At 42.6% G+C, this 19097-nt stretch overlaps 1 protein-coding gene across 1 annotated transcript in view; it reads left to right on the top strand.

Moving 5' to 3' along the window:
- Window positions 1–19097, top strand: part of WDR44 (WD repeat domain 44) — a 1972396-nt gene that overhangs the window by 215221 nt on the left and 1738078 nt on the right. The window contains 1 exon segment of the mRNA XM_044057470.1: window positions 4779–4812. Within this exon segment, the coding sequence (XP_043913405.1) occupies window positions 4779–4812 (34 nt within the window).

Below are 19097 nucleotides of genomic sequence, written 5' to 3'. Positions count from 1 at the left end.
AGCTCCCGATGTCTCACATCATCCTGCTAACCCAGTCTTGCAAGAATCACCTGTCTTGGTGGATGACATCACCTCAAGTTCTCCAGGGCAGACCCTTCATCCCTCCACCCCCAATCGCCACGGTGACAACGGACGCCTCACTGATCGGGTGGGGGGAGCATTATCAGGGCAGGACAGTCCAGGGCACGTGGCAATCTTTCGAGTGCCACTTGCACATAAATGTCTTAGAGATGAGAGCAGTGCTTTTAGCGTTGCAAGCCCTTCAGGACTCTCTTCCCACAGGGACTATTGCAATTCAGACGGACAACATGTCTGTAGTGTGGTACATCAACAAACAGGGCGGAACCAAGTCCTACCCCTTATGTCGAGAGGCACTCAGACTTTGGCAGTGGGCGATCTCTTCTCAGCGTTTTCTGATAGCAATGCACATTCCCGGGAAGTCAAACTTGATTGCGGACAAGCTGAGCAGGGCTATTCTCATGCCTCACGAGTGGTCTCTAAAAAAAAAAAAAAAAAAAAAAAAAAAAAAATCAGTACTGGAAGAAATCTTTAGAAGATGGGTCCGGCCTTGCTGCGATCTTTTTGCTACTCCCCAAAACAGCAAGTGTCACGACTTCTTCACCCTCTTCCCTTTACCAGGCCAACCCACCAGAGACGCTCTAGTCCACGATTGGCCCCGGGGACTTCTGTATGCTTTCCCCCCCTTTCCACTGATTTCTCAATTAATTCAGAAAGCTATCGCCTCAAGAGTCACTATGATCCTCATTGCCCCTTACTGGCCTTGACAGATATGGTTTCCGTTCCTGCATCATTATCTCTGAAGGCGAGATTGACAACTTAACATTGAGAAGTTATGTACCTACCATAACGTTCCATGTTAGTTGTCTTGCCTTGGCATCTGGACCCAGTGCCAGATCTTTTGACCCACCAGTCGGGCCAGCTGCACCACTCCCTCCAATCTCTCAACCTCACAGCGTGGTTTCTCCGATTCCTACCCTAGCCAGGCTTCCCTTAATCTCTCATTCAGTCCATAACATCCTGATAGCCTCTCACAAGTCTTCTACCAGAAGGATCTACAATAGTAAGTGGAAGCGTTTTTCCTTCTGGGCAGCATCAAAAAATATAGACCCCTTCACTGCACCTATCCAGTCTATCTTAGACTTCCTGGCAGAGCTCTTTCATTTAGGCTCTTTCTCATCTACTATTAGAGTACAACTAGCTGCTATATCTAACTTTCATGTAAGTGTCTCGGACTCCAGTATCATGTCCCATAAACTCTACAAAGCCTTTCTAAGAGGTGTCTTTTTGCTCAAGCCCCCAATCAAAGATCCCCCACCTCAGTGGGACTTGAATTTGGTCCTAGCATCCTTGATTCTTCCCCCCTTCGAACCTGCGGTTTCATGCCCTCTTAAGTTGCTCTCATGGAAAACACTTTTTCTAGTAGCCATAACATCAGCTAGAAGGGCATCTGAACTTCATGCTCTTTGCAGTAGTCCTCCTTACTTAGTTTTCCATAAAGACAGGGTGTCCCTTCGGACTAATCCGTCCTTCTTGCCTAAGATTTCCTCTGAGGCAAACCTAAATCAGACTATCGATCTCCCCGTCGTCTTCCCTGATTATTCCAACAGGTCGGAACAAAAGTTACATTTTCTAGATGTTCATCGCCAACTTCGATATTATTTAGACAGGACTAAACAGTTCAGGAAATCTGACCAGCTCTTCCTGTCTTATGCGGAAGGGAAATTGGGCCTTCCAGTTTCTAAAGTGTCCCTTTCAAGATGGCTTACCTCTATAATTACCTTCATCTATGAAATCAGACATCAAAAACTGCCTTCAAGACCTAGAGCTCATTCAACCAGGGCATTAGCTACATCTGTAGCTTTTCAGGACAGGCTACCAATAGATTCCATTTGTGCAGCAGCCATGTGGGCTTCTCCTCATACCTTTGTCTCGCATTATAAATTGGATATGGCCTCCAGAAACCGTGCCAACTTTGGTTCCACTGTTCTCAAGAGTCTGTTCCGATAAGCCACCCGGGGTAAGGTGCTAGGGACGCGGTCCCATCCAGCAAGAATGAAGGCGAGATTGACAACTTAACATTGAGAAGTTATGTACCTATCATAACGTTCCATGTTAGTTGTCTTCTTCTCGTCTTCTTTCTTGCGTCCCACCCTCCTTACCCCTAGCCTGGACAGACTGATAGGAATTTTTGGGATCTTCCATTGGGGTTTCCTTCCCACATGTTTTACCACCTCTATTCTCCCTTTTATGTTTGTGGTAGCTTACATACAGGTTTATATAGAGGTGGGTTCCTTTTCTCTCTTCTCCATACTGTGGAGACCAGAACTGCTTGATTTTAACTATCAAACGAGATCTGAGTAGTTACCGCCTAGCATTGTTGGATGTAGGGGAGCCTCGAGCCGGTGCATTAGCTCTCAAGCTTTAGTATTGGCCGAGTCGGAGCCGAGGATCAGCTCTGAACCCATCCAGCAAGAAAGAAGGCGAGAAGAAGACAACTAACAGGGAATGTTATGGTAAGTACATAACTTCTCATTTTACCCCTCTTACCTACATTATTGCCCTTACTATACCTGAGAATTTAGTTTTCCCCTGAAATCACCTTGGAGCAAAGAATCCCTGTCAAGTAATACTTCCATGGGACTGGGCAAGAATTGAGGCTACATTTTCATTAGTGCCAAGTATTCGCTATCTGTACCTGTACTTCAACTGTTCAACCTCAGCTTGTCTACAGCGTTTGTTCCTGGTGCCTGGAGAGCAGCCATTATGATCCCCTACACAAGGGTGGCCTCTCTACAGACCTTGGTAATTATAGCTTCATCAACCTTGTGTGCAAAATCGTGGAACATCTAGCAGGACTTATTTGTGCAGACATAGACAACTTAACTGGTCTGGATCCCACTCAGTTTGTATTTTAGCAAGGGCAGGCCCTAGATCCTGAATCTAGGAAGCTTCTTTGAAAAAGTTACAAGGACTGTGGACAGTGGTCATTCTGTGCACACTGCTTATCTTGACCTAGCCAAGGCTTTTGACACTGTCGTCCGTGCTGGTATTATCGAAAAATTATACAAGCTTAATGTAAATCTCTACATTGTCTGCCATATTGCAAATGGACTCTCTCTATCATATCCCAAGTTATGAAAGTTGCTGGTTCCCTTCCAGAATATAAAGTTATAACTTGTGGAATGCCACAGGTGTCCGTTCTTGGCCCTATCACGTTTTTGGCATTCATTTTGAAGACATCCAAGCCAATATCCCAGAAGTGTGGTTGGGCAGGTTTTGCTGGTGACTGTAAACTGGACACTTACACAGTTATAGAGCTGGAATATGCCTGCATATGGTGTATCAAAAATACTATCAAATTAAATGAAAAAGTTGCAGAACAGAAGTGTTTGGCAGAAAGGTTGCTCCTGTCTCATACATTTGGAATTGTACTGCTCTTCAGGCGGATATGGTTGTAAGTGATCTTGGTGCTTTATGGATAACTCTCTGTCATTCATTCTTTGTTTCTACCTTGATCAAGAAATCCTTCTACCTGGTCCAGTTAATTTTCAAGGGAATGTCTTCAAGATCCAAAGAAGTCATCCAACCACTGTACCCTTTCCTTATCAGACCCATTATTGAATACATTGCCTTTTTGTTATGTATAAATCCAAGCATATAGCTCAGTTGGAAAGGCCCCAAAGATTTCTAACTAAGAAAATTAAAGGTCTTGCATCCTTCAACTACCCCACTACATTAGCACACCTTTCCTTTTGCTCAGTAGCCTAAAGGTTAAGTGTCCTGTAGCTTTTAGAGCCATGCAAGATCCAGTCCTATCTGACCTCTGTTATTATGCAAAACCAGTAGCTGTACAGACACCTGCAATAAGAACCTAAATGTGCACCACTAGTTAAACAAGACTTGCTGGAGGGTTAGGTTTCTAAATCAAGGTATTCCTAACCTGTGTAATCTGCTAACCTTTGCTGGGAAAAGGACTACAGTTACCTTTTAAGGATAGTCTTTATGACTAGTTGGGTAGACACAAATTTACACCAGGATTATCCTGTACACCCCTATTCAGTTTGTGATGTGAGCACTCTTTAGTGCTTGAAAAGGGAGGCAATAAATTTGTTTGTAGAGAGCGACACACTAGTTATTGAAAGTACTGTCCACAAAAGTCACTAAGTTTTATAGTTTCAGTGCTGTCTGTAAGATAGACTCTGTGCATTTTATCTTTAGTGCTCTACCTTGGTAACCAAAGTATGAGTAAATAAATAGCAGTAGTCTTAGCTTGCCTAACCTTTAGAATGGCTTGTTTGAATAACTTGGCAGGAAGTTAAGTACCCTCATTAAAGATGACACTGTAAAACATTTTTCCATGTATTTATTTTCTTATGCAAGCTACATCCATTGTGTGGTAATATTTCATTATCTCCTCTCATCAGAATGACTTGCCTTCCATTTGGCTTCTGTCATGGCACTACAATAGAAGCTACATGTGCATTTCTTATTTAGGTACACTGTAGGAAGTCTTTTCCTTCGGACTTTCAGTAACAGAGAACTGAGAGTGGGGGGTTTATTTGCATTATTGTGGTTAGCACTGATTACTAACCAGAAGTTCTCTCATCGGTTTGATGTATGGTGATTAATATAGTAATGTCAAAATGTGGAAAAAAAGCTTGGTTTTATTTTATTGTGTTGTATTTTATTGTTTAGATGCCTGATGTCTGAACTGTTCTGATTAAATTACTAAAACTTTTTTTTTTCATTGTATGCAGGTCACCAGCAAAAACTTCATTGTTCTCAGAAAAGGTAAATATCAAAATATTTAATACATGGACATTTTACTGTTCTAATGTGCAGATTTAGATAAAACGATCAAGAAACATCAAATTAAGTTTTGATAAACATTAGTTTTTATATTTTATTTTGGTGTTTTGTCTCTGTAAGAGTTGAAGCCTGCAGTTGAAACTTGAAAAATATGCTAGTATTTTGCTTATAAAAAGATTATTTTAGAGTAGAACTATAGATGATATGTTGTGAAGAGAGAATTTTTTGTGTTGATTTGCTCTTCCATAAGTTGCACTTTGCTTTGCTGCCTTTTCTCATATCTCTCAACTTTCCATCTCCAAAATGTGGAACACTACCTCTCAGAATGTGGAACAGATGGGCAAAATGTGGAGTATTTACTACTAGTTTGCTAATAACTTTAGCTAGAATGCTCACAGAATGGCTAAAATATGCTATTTTATACTCGTAATAAAAAGATCCTTCGAATTAATCTTCTTCTTCCGGCTGCTCCCGTTAGGGGTTGCCACAGCGGATCAGTTTTGAATTAATATGATCTAATATTTACTGTGGATGTCGGCTAAAAAATTCTCAAGACTAAATGTGTGACAGATCCTTTTATGGAACATTAACTTTTTAAGACTCAAAATGAGGAACGTTCCTTGTAATGTGGTATACGTGATATAGGCAGTCTTCCCTCTCCTTCTATTTGAGGTCATATAATCAGTGTAGCTACAGATGTCTTGTGAAAGAAATGATGTAATGATCGTGCTGTGATACTCCGTGACCCAGTTAACCCCGACCCCATTCTTATTAAATGGTACTAGCCAGTGTGAGAGATGAAGTTTGTAGAAATTCAGAAAGACAAATAGTATGTGAACCCGATCTACATCTCTTCAGAGGTTTTTTTTTTTTTTTTTTTTTTTTTTTTTAAGTAAGTAGTCTATTTTTTCTCCCACATCCTTCCAGCCATCCCATTGCAGAACTAGTATCGTAACTCCCTTGCTAAACTTCTTTTAAACCTGTTTTTGTTTTCTTTCCTTCCTGGATAAGAGATCATTTGTTGCCATCTGTTTTGTGACAGAAACAAAGATCACAGTTTTGCTATTTTTCTATGGAGCTTTGTCTAAAGAACTATTATAACATTCATTGTTAAAATTCTGAGCCAAAAGTATCATTGTAGCTTTTCTGGTTCCCTTCCCTATGACGTCTGCCACAGTCCTAGCACATTCTTATTAGAAATGTTCCTTTGCATGCACAAGGACTGCAAAATCACATTTTTAAGACCAAATTGCATAATAATCCTTAGATTTCATAACTCACAGTGCCCTAAGATGAATATTCTGGTTAATTTGCCTTAAAAATATTGACTGCCAAAGTTGAGAGTGTATGTTCAATTTTGTAAAATTACTTGACTTTTTAAGTTTAATGTTCTCAGTTTTTTACAGTTATGAGTAGTTGTATTGTTACCACCCCTTTACTTATTTCTGTTTCAAAAAGTGGCTTGGTGCAGGAGTCATAATGTCCTACTGCATCTGTGAAATTGCCTTTTTAAAATGTTCTTTAACAGTTTTGCTGTTATCTTATGCTGGACCATGGCATGAAGTGCAGCACATCCTACACTATTATCCAATTCATTCTGTTTTATGGCACTGTATTTGTAGTTAATTCCTACATAAAATGCAATTCTGCTCATGTGACATCACCGTAAAAAAAAACTTTACCCTCTGTGATGTCCATGTAGAACGACCATGCAAGGTAGTCCATAGACTTTAATGGACATACTGCACTGTATGAGAGGGTCCTGTCTCAACTGACAGCAAAGGATTCAGTTTAATTATCTGGGCAATTCTTGAATTGAGAGTTTACAAAGTGTTTTTATTATAAAACCACCACCATTTTTTTTCATAAAATTGTGTGGAAAATACATTGTGGCACTTAATTATAAAATGTTGCAATGTATAACAAAGCTTCAGTCGAATACTTTAAGATGGAATTCCCCAATGATACTTAGTCTTCATGATAAAAACCTGTTACGATGAGATGTGAAGTTCTATCTCGCCGTTTTGTTCTTACATGCGGGTCGGAGCCGATCCCTCTGCTCCGAATCGGCCGCTTTCAAGCTCAAACTCTCAGAGAAGCTCGAGACCTAGTGTATATCCCATGATGCTCTACTGTGAATCCACAGATCTAGTTTGCCGCTGCAATGGATCAACAGCTCGTCTGAGGAAGCTCGGGCCAGTGATTTAAAATGTCTTATATTAGGATTTTTTGTCTTTAAATTAGTATTACACATACTTAGATTTCAACTTTCTTTATAGTATTTTTTGCCTGTTAGTATAACTTGTTTAGGATTTTCTAAAAAGTTTTTCTTCAGGGCTTTAGGCCTCATTTTCTTGGGCGTGACAGGGCTCTGTCAGCTATTTTGTGTGTGTGTGTGTGTGTTATCTTCCTATATAATCTTGTGTGCATCATATATCTAGTGTGGTAGTTAATATTAGATATTTAGTGTGTTATAAATATATATATATATATATATATATATATATATATATATATATATATATATATATATATATATATATATATATATATATATATATATATATATATAAATATATATATATATATATATATATATATATATATATATTCTGTAGGAAGTTAGTTAGTACTAGTGTGTTGTTGTAGTTAAAAGTAACTAATTTTCTTAGACTAAAAATTCAGGGACCTGAATTATTTAAAATGTCAGAAAAACAAAAGTCAGGGTTTAAAAGGTGTGTGTGTGGTCAAAAGATGTCTGTTACAGACAACCACTCCACCTACGTTTACTGTTTGGGTTCTGTACACCTACAAGAGGTGTGCTCTATCTGCCACTCCTTTAGCGCCAAGATTCTCTTGGAAAGGCAGAGGAAGCTGGTAGATAGAGGACTCCTGAAGCCTGATTTTCAGGCTACCTTAGACAAGTCTGACCTCTCTTCCAAGGCTTCGAAGGGGTCGAAGTCTTCCAAGGGATCCTCGGAGCCCAAGTCAGCGGCTCCGAGTTTCTCTGGTATTGTTCGTGCTTCGGATCCACAGGCCTTGGAGCCGTGTATTGATCCTCTACCTCGGAGCCCAGTTGTGGAACTGATATTGGAGACTCCTCAGTCTCCAATTCTTTAATCAGTTCCATCTTTGGCTCCTTCGACCCATCCCTCAATGCATTCTTCGAGGCTTTCCGATGTGGATCTGGACCGAGTGGTCAAGAGGCTCTTAGAGAACCCGGCCCTGGCCAAAATGCTGTCTGCTTTGAGCCACTCGGCTTCGAAGCCTGAAAACCCAGCCATAACTTCTCCACCTCCTCTTCCAAAGCCAATCAAGCATTTGGAGCCGGGGCAGGCAGAACCGATGTTGGTAGAGCCCTTGGAGCCGGGGTTCGATCCACCTCCCTCGGCTCCATTGGCCTTGATCTCCTCTGTTCCGACCGGGGAATCTCGGGGCCGACAGTCCCTCGCTGGCTCCGGGGTGGAGAGTCGAATCGATACCTTGGTTCCGACCCTTCCAGTTGGGGCTTCGGCGCAGGTGGCCTCGGCTCTGTCCTCTGGGTTGGAGCTGGGGGTCTCAGCTCGGGGAGATCTGCCGGCCTCTTTGGAGCCGACTGACTTTCCAGACCGAGATTCTGGTGCCTTCGATGCCACGAGGAAGGTCATGTCTGCTAAGACCACTACCTCCTCAGATCTGTCTTCCCCCTCCCCCTAAAGGGCCTTGTTCTACCTCTTCCCCACATATTCCCACCAAGCATTGAGATCCAGGGCCTCAGGTATCCCCATTGGGTGGCCCCTCCTTTCTAGGGACTTCACCGGACGCTCTCATCGATTAAGTACCTAGGAAGAGATTGTGCAAGAGGAGACACTTGGATTCCCCACAGGAATCCCTGACGTTGGATACCGACTTGGAGGAATCAGAAGGGTCCCCACGATCCCCCTCAGAGGATGTCTCATTTGCAGACATATTGGAAATCTTAAGGCAGAGGGGTGTGTCCCCACGATCCCCCTCAGAGGATGTCTCATTTGCAGACATATTGGAAATCTTAAGGCAGAGGGGTGATTGTCAGTCCCTTGCCCCTACTGAGGACAAGTCTGTCCTCCTGAAGGCCTTTGGATCTCAACCATCCACCTCATGGGTTACTCCGCCCTTTGATGAACTGATGAAGCTGGTTGCTCGAAGGGCGTGGGAGTCCCCTGATTCAGTGGAGCCGGTCCCTCGGAGGCCCAACAAGTTTATTACTTCCCCTACTGATAAGGCCTTTCTAACAAAGGGAGTCCTAGTTGATGCCATGGTGGTGGTGATGGCCACCAAGAAAGAGATGTCGGAAACCTCTTCTGCTGTTCATCCTCCTAATAGAGATTCTAGGACTATGGACAGATATGGGAAACGCATATTTAGTTTGGTGGCATTTTCCATGAGATCGCTCAACTACCTGACACATTTTACCTGTCTTCAACGAGATCTCCTCAAAGAGCTGAGAGATACTGACTGCACAACTCAACACCCTCAATTCCATAGTAAACTCATCCATGCGGCTCATTTCTTATGCTGCCGATGGATCGAGTAGGGCAGCAGGCTCAACGATAGCTCTTCGGAGACCATCCTGGATGTGCCTTAGCTCCTTTGCGGAAGCCTTTAAATCTTCCTTCGTCAGTACCCCATTCGATGGATCCGCCTTGTTCGGACCCAAAGTTAAGGAGACATTTACTAGGTGTGAACAAGAAGGAAAGACTGTGTCTGCCGTGGGAGTCAGTTTTTCCACTCCAACTAGACCGTACCCCAAAGGGCAATGAAGTGGAAAAATGTGGTTCCGAAAACCCCAAGGAGCTTTCCGAAACACACCTACTGATACCCCCTCTAGGGGCAGAGGAGGGGGCAAAAACAGAAGATGCCGTCCAAACGGCAGAGGCGGTCCGCAAAACCAGGGCGGCAGGGAACAATTCTCTGGGAAGCCCTATCAGCTTTCCTGAAAGGAAGCCCGGCTGTCCTACTCTGGAGGCAGTCTGGGGTCGCTTGGCTTTATATCCGAACGCCTGGCTAAGCATTACAATGGATTCTTGGGTAAAAAGCATCATTGCCAGAGGTTACTACATTCTCTTTACAACCCCCCCCCCCCCAGGGGTACAAGGATCCCAGACGTTCCACCCAGTCTGAGAGAACTAGCAGCCATAGAAATTCAAAACCTGCTAGACGAGAGTCATTCAGCCAGTCCCGGCGGACCAAATAGGATCCGGAACTTACTCAAGGTTCTTTTTAGTTCCAAAGAAAACAGGGGACTTGGAGGCCCATACTAGACCTCAGCAAGCTCAACACCTTTGTCAAGAAGGAGAAGTTCCAGATAGTCACGCTGCAATCAATTCTCCCGTTCTTAGCAACGGGCGATTGAATGTGCTCTATAGATCTCAAGGATGCTTACTACCACATCAAAATGGACGGAGCATCCAGAGATCACCTGCGTTTCCAGCTGGGGGCCAGTCATTACCAATTCAGAGCCCTGCCCTTTGGTCTCACCACAGCCCCCAGGGTGTTCACCAAATGTATGACGGTGGTCACTGCTCACCTGAGACGATTGGGATTCCGGGTGTCTCCATATCTGGACGACTGGCTCCTCACCGCCACCTCCAGGCATCAACTAATACAAGCAAGAGACTACACCATAAACCTTTGTTCCCAGTTGGGTATAACCCTAAACTTTGAAAAATCTGCGTTATCGTCCTCACAGCATATTACATGTATAGAGGCAGAACTGGACACCCGTCAGTGCAAGGATCGCGTTGCCCCATTCAAGAGTCGTATCTCTAAAAAACCAACTATCCAGCCTGTTGGTCCGGAACAAAGCTCCTGCATCCCAAATACTGCAGCTTTTAGGCACAATGGCAGCCACACTGATAGCAGTTCCGTTAGTTCAAATGCACATGCGAATACTCCAGTGGCTACTCTTCGCACAATGGTCTTACCAACGTCTGCCCATGTCGCACGAGATCCGACTAACGAATCTTTGCAAGAAGGATCTCAATTGGTGGTTAAACAGCCTCCAAGTGATAATCGGACGTCCCTTTGTTCTTTCCCAACCCACAGCCACAGTGACCACGGATGCTTCCCTGATAGGGTAGGGGGGGGGCTATTTCAGGGAAAGGCTGTCCAAGGCACTTGGTCAATCATGGAAACACATTTGCATATAAATGTCCTAGAGCTGAGAGCAGTGTTTCTAGCATTGTAACACTTTCACGATTCTCTTCCTCTAGGTACAATTGCTATCCAGATGGACAACATGTCAGTAGTCTGGTATATCAACAAGCAAGGGGGAACCAGATCATACCCCTTATGCCGGGAGGCCCTAAGAATTTGGCAGTGGGCTGTATCCACCAGACTCTTTCTGATAGCAGTGCACATCCCGGGGTCATCCAACGTGATAGCGGACAGACTAAGCAGAGCCATGCTGTTGCCTCACGAGTGGTCTCTCAAACAGAAGGTGGTGGTGAAGAGATCTTCCGCAGATGGGGCCAGCCTTGCTGCGACCTATTTGCATCTCCAATGAACGTCAAATGCAGCAGCTACTTTGCCCTTTATTCCCCACCGGGGAACAAACCGAGGGACGCACTCGTACACGATTGTCCCCTGGGCCTCTTATATGCCTTTCCGCCAATACCCCTAATTCCTAAATTCATGCAGAAAGCCAAAAGTCTGGGAAGGACTGTGATCTTGATAGCCCCGTCTTGGCCTCGACAGATCTGGTTCCCCTTCCTGCAGAAGTATCAAGTGGAAGAACCATGGATCCTGGACCCAGTGCCGGATCTTCTGACTCATTTGTCAGGAGTTCTTCATCCCTCCCTCACCTCCCTAAAACTGACAGCTTGGCTGCTCCAATTCCCACATTAGCCAGTTTTCAAGATTTGTCTTCTGCGGTCCAGCATATTATAGTTTCCTCTCATAAACCATCTACCAGGAAGCTATACAATAGCAAATGGAAACGGTTTGTTCACTGGGCCTCTCAACATGACATTGATCCTTATGTAGCACCTGTTCATATCATCTTAGAGTTCTTATCTTCCTTGTTCCATAATGGCGCAGCAGCTGCCACCATTAGAGTCCAATTGGCAGCTATTTCCAATTTCCATGTGGGGTTTAATGGGTCTAACATCATGTCGCATAGACTATGTAAAGCATTCTTAAAAGGACCCCACCATCGCAGACCACCTATCAGACATCCTGACTCTCCCTGGAATTTGAATCTGGTTTTATCCCAATTGACGCTCGCCCCCTTCGAACCTGCTTCATCCTGTCACTTAAAGTTCCTGTCTTGGAAAACTATATTCCTGGTAGCCATTACATCTGCACGTAGGGTCTCCGAACTTCAAGCCTTGGCCTCCAAACCCCCATATTTGATTTTTCACCCCGATAGTCTCCCTTAGGATTAATCCTACCTTTCTTCCCAAGGTCTGTTCAGAAGCTAACTTAAATCAGTCCATTGAGCTTCCAACCTTCTTCAGGCACCATACCAACAGACTTGAATATATGTTACACAAACTTGATGTACACAGACAACTGAGGTTTTATCTAGATAGAACAAAAGATTTCAGACAATCTGATCAACTTTTAGTCTCTTACACAGAAAATAAGAAAGCATTTCCCCTACAAATTGGATGTGGCATCTAAAAGGACGACTTTCTTCCATTTGTCTCCACGGGTAGTGTTGAGTGTTTTCCAGTGAGCCACCCAGGATTCAGGGTAAGAGGGTCGTTCAGATATCATGTGGAATGTAGGGCATAGATTATTCACATAACATCTTTAGTTATGTACCCATAACATAGATTCAGATCATCTATCTCCATCAACTCCTACCACCTTGATACCTGCCCTTCAGATTGCAACTCAGATCAGAAGAGATAGCGTTTTAGTTTTGATGATGTTTGTTTTTATTTGTTATCTACCCTGGTGCATGTTATATAAGCAGGGTATAAAACAAATGTGATATGCGCATCTCTGCATCTGGGGGACTGTTGGTGGTGCATCCTGGGATATTGTAAGCTCAGCCAATAAGAGACTTGAGAGCGTGGGCCGAAAGGGTAATGGGTCGGTTCGAAGGGATCGGCGAGATGGATCCATCTGGAATGTAGGCAGTGGATAAAGTTTTGCAGTATCAAAAATCACATTGTCTAAGTGGCTGTCTGACTGCATCAAATCCATTTATGCTTCCACTAGTCAGCCATTAGAGTCTAACGTCAAGTCCCACTCGACACAAGCTGTTTCTATGTCATTAGCTCATGCAGCTTGATTACCCTTAGATACCATCTGTGCAGCTGCCACGTGGTCAAAACCTCACACGTTTATCACTCATTACAAAGTGGATAGGACCTCCATGGACAGGGCTACCTTTGGTTCCACTGTGCTCAGGAATGTTCTTCCGTGAGCCACCCAGGATCAGGGTGCTTGGGACGCTACCCACGTGTAAGAACAAAACGGCGAGATAGAACAACTTCACATAAAGAAGTTATGTCCTTACCATAACGTTCCATGTGAGTTGTTCATCTCGCCTTTTTGTTCTTACATTCCCGTCCACCTTCCCCCTCCAGTCGAGCAGGATGGTTGCCTTGGTAGATTGGTCAAGTTGTAAGTCTGTATTGCATATTCTGTTTTTCCTAAGTCTGTATTGCATATTCTGTTTTTCCTATCTACAATCTTTTAGCTACCTTCATAGGTAGACACTATAGTTTCATTTCTTCCTGTAGGCTGTCTTGGTTGCAGCATACTAGATCTGGGGATTCACAGTAGAGCATCATGGGATATACACTAGGTCTCTAGCTTCTCTGAGAGTTTGAGCTTGAAAGCGGCCGATTCGGGGGATCGGCTCCGACCCGGGTGTAAGAACAAAAAGGTGAGATGAACAACTCACATGGAACGTTATGGTAAGGACATAACTTCTTTTTTTGCAAAAATTCTGCCACAAAATATTAGACAGGGAAAGTTAGGAGACTGCAACTGATCTGGTAAACATTTCCTGCAGTTTTTCATAGATATTAGAAGGACTTTGCAATATTGCCAGTAGTGTCTGTCCGTGTTTTGCAGACTTTGAGAAGGCATGTTAACTTGGGGAGTCAATGACTGCTTCTAGCTTGCAGTCCTCTGCAAGCTTAGTCATCCAGAGCCATTTGGCATTGACTTTTATTGGAAAGAGAAAGAAGCGAAAATGGTCAGACTGCTTAGTACTGAAAATGAAACCATCATCATTCACAGTTGAAAGGGGACAAGAACAATACAGGTATAGAAACTGCTCTAACACTTCATGTGATTTCCATGGGGAGAATATCTTATGGGAAATGCTTCAAGTGTATGAGATCCCAGAACTAGTGTTACGTATCCTTTGATCCCTTTATTTGAGGACTGAGAGCTGTGACTGCATCATCAATGTTGTGTTCAGGATGCATTTAGGACACTCTGCTACAAGTGTGTTTTGTCTCCTATTCTGTTTGAGATTTACTTGGACAGGATAACAAGATACAGGCCAAGGTCTGGAGAATGTCTGATCAGAGGATGTGGGCCTGAAGTGACTGAAGCTGATGAGATAAAATTCAGTACCTTAAAATCTGAGGTCATGACTTTCTACCAGAAAAGAATGGAATACTCTCTTGTAGATGAGTGGGAGCAGCTGCTTCAGGCAGAAGAATGGATTTTGTTTTCAAGCGCAGGTGTATGGGATGAGGAGGTTGACTAGTTACTGAGAACTGTAGTGGCAGCAGCAGTATTGCAACCACTGTACCAAACTGTGGCAGTGAAATGAGAACTATATCACAGAATGAAATTCTCATTTTGCTGGGCAGTCTGTGTTCACATCATCCTCTGTGTTTGAGCTTCAGGTAGTGTTCTAAAAGAATGAAGTAATGGATCCAGGTGGCAGCGAAAGAGGGTCTGTTAAGAAGTCCATCTTTGTTAAATCTTGGGTCTCACAGTTCTGAGTGGTAAGGTTGACTCAGCAGTTAAAATTTCCACATGTTACCTTCCTTTTGTTCCCCTTCCCTTTCTCCCTCTTCCTAGCATACACAGCGGCACTACATGCTGTCCATTTTCTTTTAGCTGTGAAAAATGTTCAGTGGTAAAATAAGTGTTTTCAGAGAGCATTTTGGATATTTCAGTGAATTTTGCTGAGTGTTTATTTTCTCATTGAGTAAATTTTCTTCATTTCTATTTCATTTTTATGCATATTATTTTTGTTCAATTGCTGGGTGTGGCCTACCATATTTTATTCTGTTAATTTCCTTTGTCTGTTTTAAGTGTGTCTGTGTTGGGCATCTACACCTGTCAGAAGACAGGTCAGGTGTGTTTATGGCTGGGTCCCCAGCATGACTCATTAAGATGGTCAGGCAGTTTCATGTTTAAGATTCTACCAAGTATCTCAAGAGGAAGGCTGTGTGTAATTTTCTCCTCTCCAAGAATCACTTTTCTCCTTCCCTCTCCAGTTTTGTTCTCTTTCTCAAAGTACAAGAAGTACCATTTCTCACACTTGTCATAAAACAATCTCTCTGATTTCAAAAAGTTTGAGTTTGTGCCATGAAACATGTTCCGAGTATCCTGCAATTTGTCAGGCCTCATGGGTCTTCCAACATGCAGTTCTCAGATGAATATAGTCCTTCAAAACATTCCTTCCCTAATTTAATAATGAAGATGTCTGTGACTCCTAAGTCCTTGTAACTAACTTTAATTGTCATTGTTTGGGGTCTTTTTTCTGGTCCTGCACCTTCTTGACTACCTGTCACCTCATCTCCATTTAGGTGCTCTTGTTGTTTCCCCACATATAGACTGACTTGTTCCCAGCTGCCATTAAATTAATAGATTGCTTCTTATTAAGAAATGTTTCTCATATCCTGTCAGTTTCAAGGTGCTGGGATCTCCTTCTGTGTTCCCAGCTGGTGCAGGTTTTTTTCGTATCTCTCCTAAATCAGCTATCTTTGTCAGAGCCAGCTCAGGAACTGTCCTTAAGCCAGCACCCTGCAAATTGCAGTCTTCCTTAGCTGCACAAACAGCTGTTTGTGACATCAGTTTTTCGGACATTGGTTATACAAGTGTCACTCTCACTGGCTTTGCTGAGATGGATTCTTTTGGAACAAGCAACTGTCTCCCTGTCCCTAACCATACTGGCCTTCCAGGTGTTGTCTTTCGTTGTCTATCTTCCAGACATCAGGGGCACTGATACCTGCTCTTCAGGCATTTAATATGCAGGTAGCACTTCCCTTCTCCTTTCTACTGCACTCTTTGAGTACCTTTAAGACAGCAGTGGATTGTGTCTTAAATCCATTTGTGCCCTCTGCAATTCTTCCACAAGACGTGTTGACCTTCTGGTATTCCCAGCCTGCTGCTTCCTTTCCAGCAGTCCGATGTTTTCACTGAGGCATTTCCTTCATGCCCAGACCCTAAAAATGGCTTTGAGGTATTCATAGTTAGAATCTTCTCCAAAGAAATCCAGTGTAGTGCATGGATCTAATCACTAACTCCCCCTGTGAAGACTTGGATAACAATTTTGGCATCTTGATTAATAATTCCATCTCCTTCAAAACCATTTAGTATCAGTAACCATAAAATCCTCCTCTCTTGCCCAACTGCTACATAAGAGCATTTCACCTAGGTCCAAAAATGTGATTAGCCCTCTGAATTGAGTTTGAAGTAGACTGTACCTTTTTCAGAGTCATCAAGCAGATAGAAGGGCTCCAGAGGTTCCTATCCAAAAAGATTACTGTTTTTAAGACCCTTACTTATCAAATCAGGTTTTGAAGCTCCGTCTTCATTCTCAGTCTCTGTAAGTGTCTGCATGGAGGTCTTTGTCTTGCGTTCTCTGCTATTAAATTCCAAACTCTCCTTGCTGTCTTTCCCTTCTGCAATACAAATCACTCCACAATCACTTGAACAAAGGAATTGAATCTTCACCAGTGTATAAATAAAACATGCTGAAGGGACAGAGGAATTACTCAATATTTACCCCATTTCCAGAACATATCCACTCTTCAGAAGAAATCTTGATGTATTGGGTGGACATTTGGAAATTCATTCCTGGCCTGACCGGTTTTGTCCTTCGTGGGAGTATGGGGTTTACCCTAACAGTGTGAATTGGCTTAATTGTCTTTTTTTTTCTGTGATCCATTGAGCCTGTAATTAGGATGCCAACTCCACTTTACCCATCTGACAACACCAGCTTTGCGAAGATTTTAAAATTGGTACAGAGTAGGAAGAGGTTAGCCTACAGAACCTATTTCATCTGTCCAGTGGAGATTACAAGAGCTCTGTCTTCCCACTGTTGTTCTCCTATGTGCTTTCCTTCCCTTGGTGGATATCCTTCTAAGTTCTCTTGAAAATAGGCTGGTCATACCCAGATATCCTGGTTACAGTTCTCAACATTGCAAACTGGATTTTCCACCCTGTGAGGGGGTGTTTTGGTTTGGGTGGAGGCTCTCAAGGCAAACACAACTATTTTAGTAGCAGCCCTGTGGAGATCTCCTTTCCTACAGAGCCTTAAAGTATAATAAAATTTACCCTTGCCAAAATCTGCTGTTGTTGCTGTAGTCATTCTGTTGTGGCTTCATATGTACCCTGGTCCCACAATCCGTCATAATCCCCCTCATTTGCTACATATTTCAAAAAATTTTATGTAAAGGAAAAAGCATTTTGAATTTTCTGGGCTGCGGTACACAAACTGTATTGGGCACCTTGATGACGTCCACTCAGTTTGGTTGGGCTACTTGGGGAGACTATGTTTTTAGAAGTTCTCTGAGACTAGGTTTGTACTATTTTAATGCATTTTTAGTTGGCTGCTGAACTGCCCTTCATTAAAAAGAAAGAACATTACTTTGGGCAGTAAATGATCAAATTTTGTAAAGAAGTCATAGGAGGAAGAGCAAGGACCTACAGTAAAAGAATTCAGAGCACAGAGCATGGACAAATAGTGATGTATGATGATGCGATTTAGTTTAGTGAATGAAGTGAAGGGTAAACTAGTAGGTAGGGCAAGTAGACAATTTCATAATTGTTTTCCACAAACAGTTTTTGGGTCGGGTAGAAATAGTAGTTACTTTCCTCTAATCTGCTGACTTCTGGCCCTGAATTAGGATCAGTAGATCAACAAAGAAAGGTCTCTTCCTGTGTGTAGAGCAGGCTGGAAGAGGTCGTTTGTACCAACCACTCTTGTTTTTTATTTTAACTAAGTAATGCATTTTCATTACAAAAAAAAAAAAAAAATACACTATGTCACCAACAACAAAGTTAAAAATGTAGATGGGCAGTGGCATCCAGATGATGGAGTTCCAGTTCACAGGTGTGCACTTGATCGTTAACTGCCCATCCTGTACATCCTGTAGACAGTGTGTAGCCATAGACCGGTTTGGGAAGCCCGTGTTTGCATCTGCCACTCTTTTCTTCACTTAATAAATTGGCTTACATGCTGTGCTGTATTCTCATTTGGGCACTGCTGATGAATTGCAGCATGCTGTTGATGAGCTGCCTACCAACTCCTTAAAAGATAACCTAGATGCTGATGGTCTGCATATTGGTGCTGTTTAGCCAGTAGGATTTGGCATTACTATTTCATTAACACTGTCGACTACATTTTTCTAGTTCTCTGAAGACACTTTGAGAACCTTTTTAGACCCTTTTCTTCAAGGGGTCTCTCCTTTTTGATTCGGATATCGCCGAGCATTTTAAAGGGAGGAAGGAGACAGGCTGTACCATGATGGCTGTCAGACTAAGATTTCATCCTCCACAGTTTTCATTTATTTTGACGGAGAGATGTTGTATCAGTGTGCCTCATAGCCCCAGTAACAGAAGGAATCTCAAGCTACTACCTAGATGTTTTTCATAAGAGTTTGGTATCCTGTGAATTTTTGGGAACGAAAGACATTAAACTTTCGGTAAAGTGTATGGAGTTAATATTGCAAATAACTTCATATACATTGATGGTGAAATTTTTAAACAAAATACTGGTGGTGTTATGGGGAAGCATGCACCCAAATATATGCCAGTTCATTTTTGTGTGCTTGGAAAATTACCCAAGTTTTTACTTACAACCTGCAAATTTTTAAATATTTTTTTTATCTGTGATTTTTGGATGATATTTTTATCCTGTGGGGTGGGCAAGATGGTTTGGCTGAAGAGTTCATTGATTTTTTTAAACAGCATTACAGTGTTTTTAAGGTTTTCATACAATTGTAATAAAAGTAAAGTTAATTATTTAGGTACTGCTATTCAACATTGAAGCAGTGGTTTTAAGTTACAGGAGACCATCGCTTAGCAGTGGGTGTTTG

Source organism: Protopterus annectens, chromosome 15.part0, assembly GCF_019279795.1.
Source record: "Protopterus annectens isolate FY-2018-M chromosome 15.part0, PAN1.0, whole genome shotgun sequence".
Classification (NCBI taxonomy): Eukaryota; Metazoa; Chordata; order Ceratodontiformes; family Protopteridae; genus Protopterus; species Protopterus annectens.
This window is presented reverse-complemented; position numbering and strand designations above follow the sequence as displayed.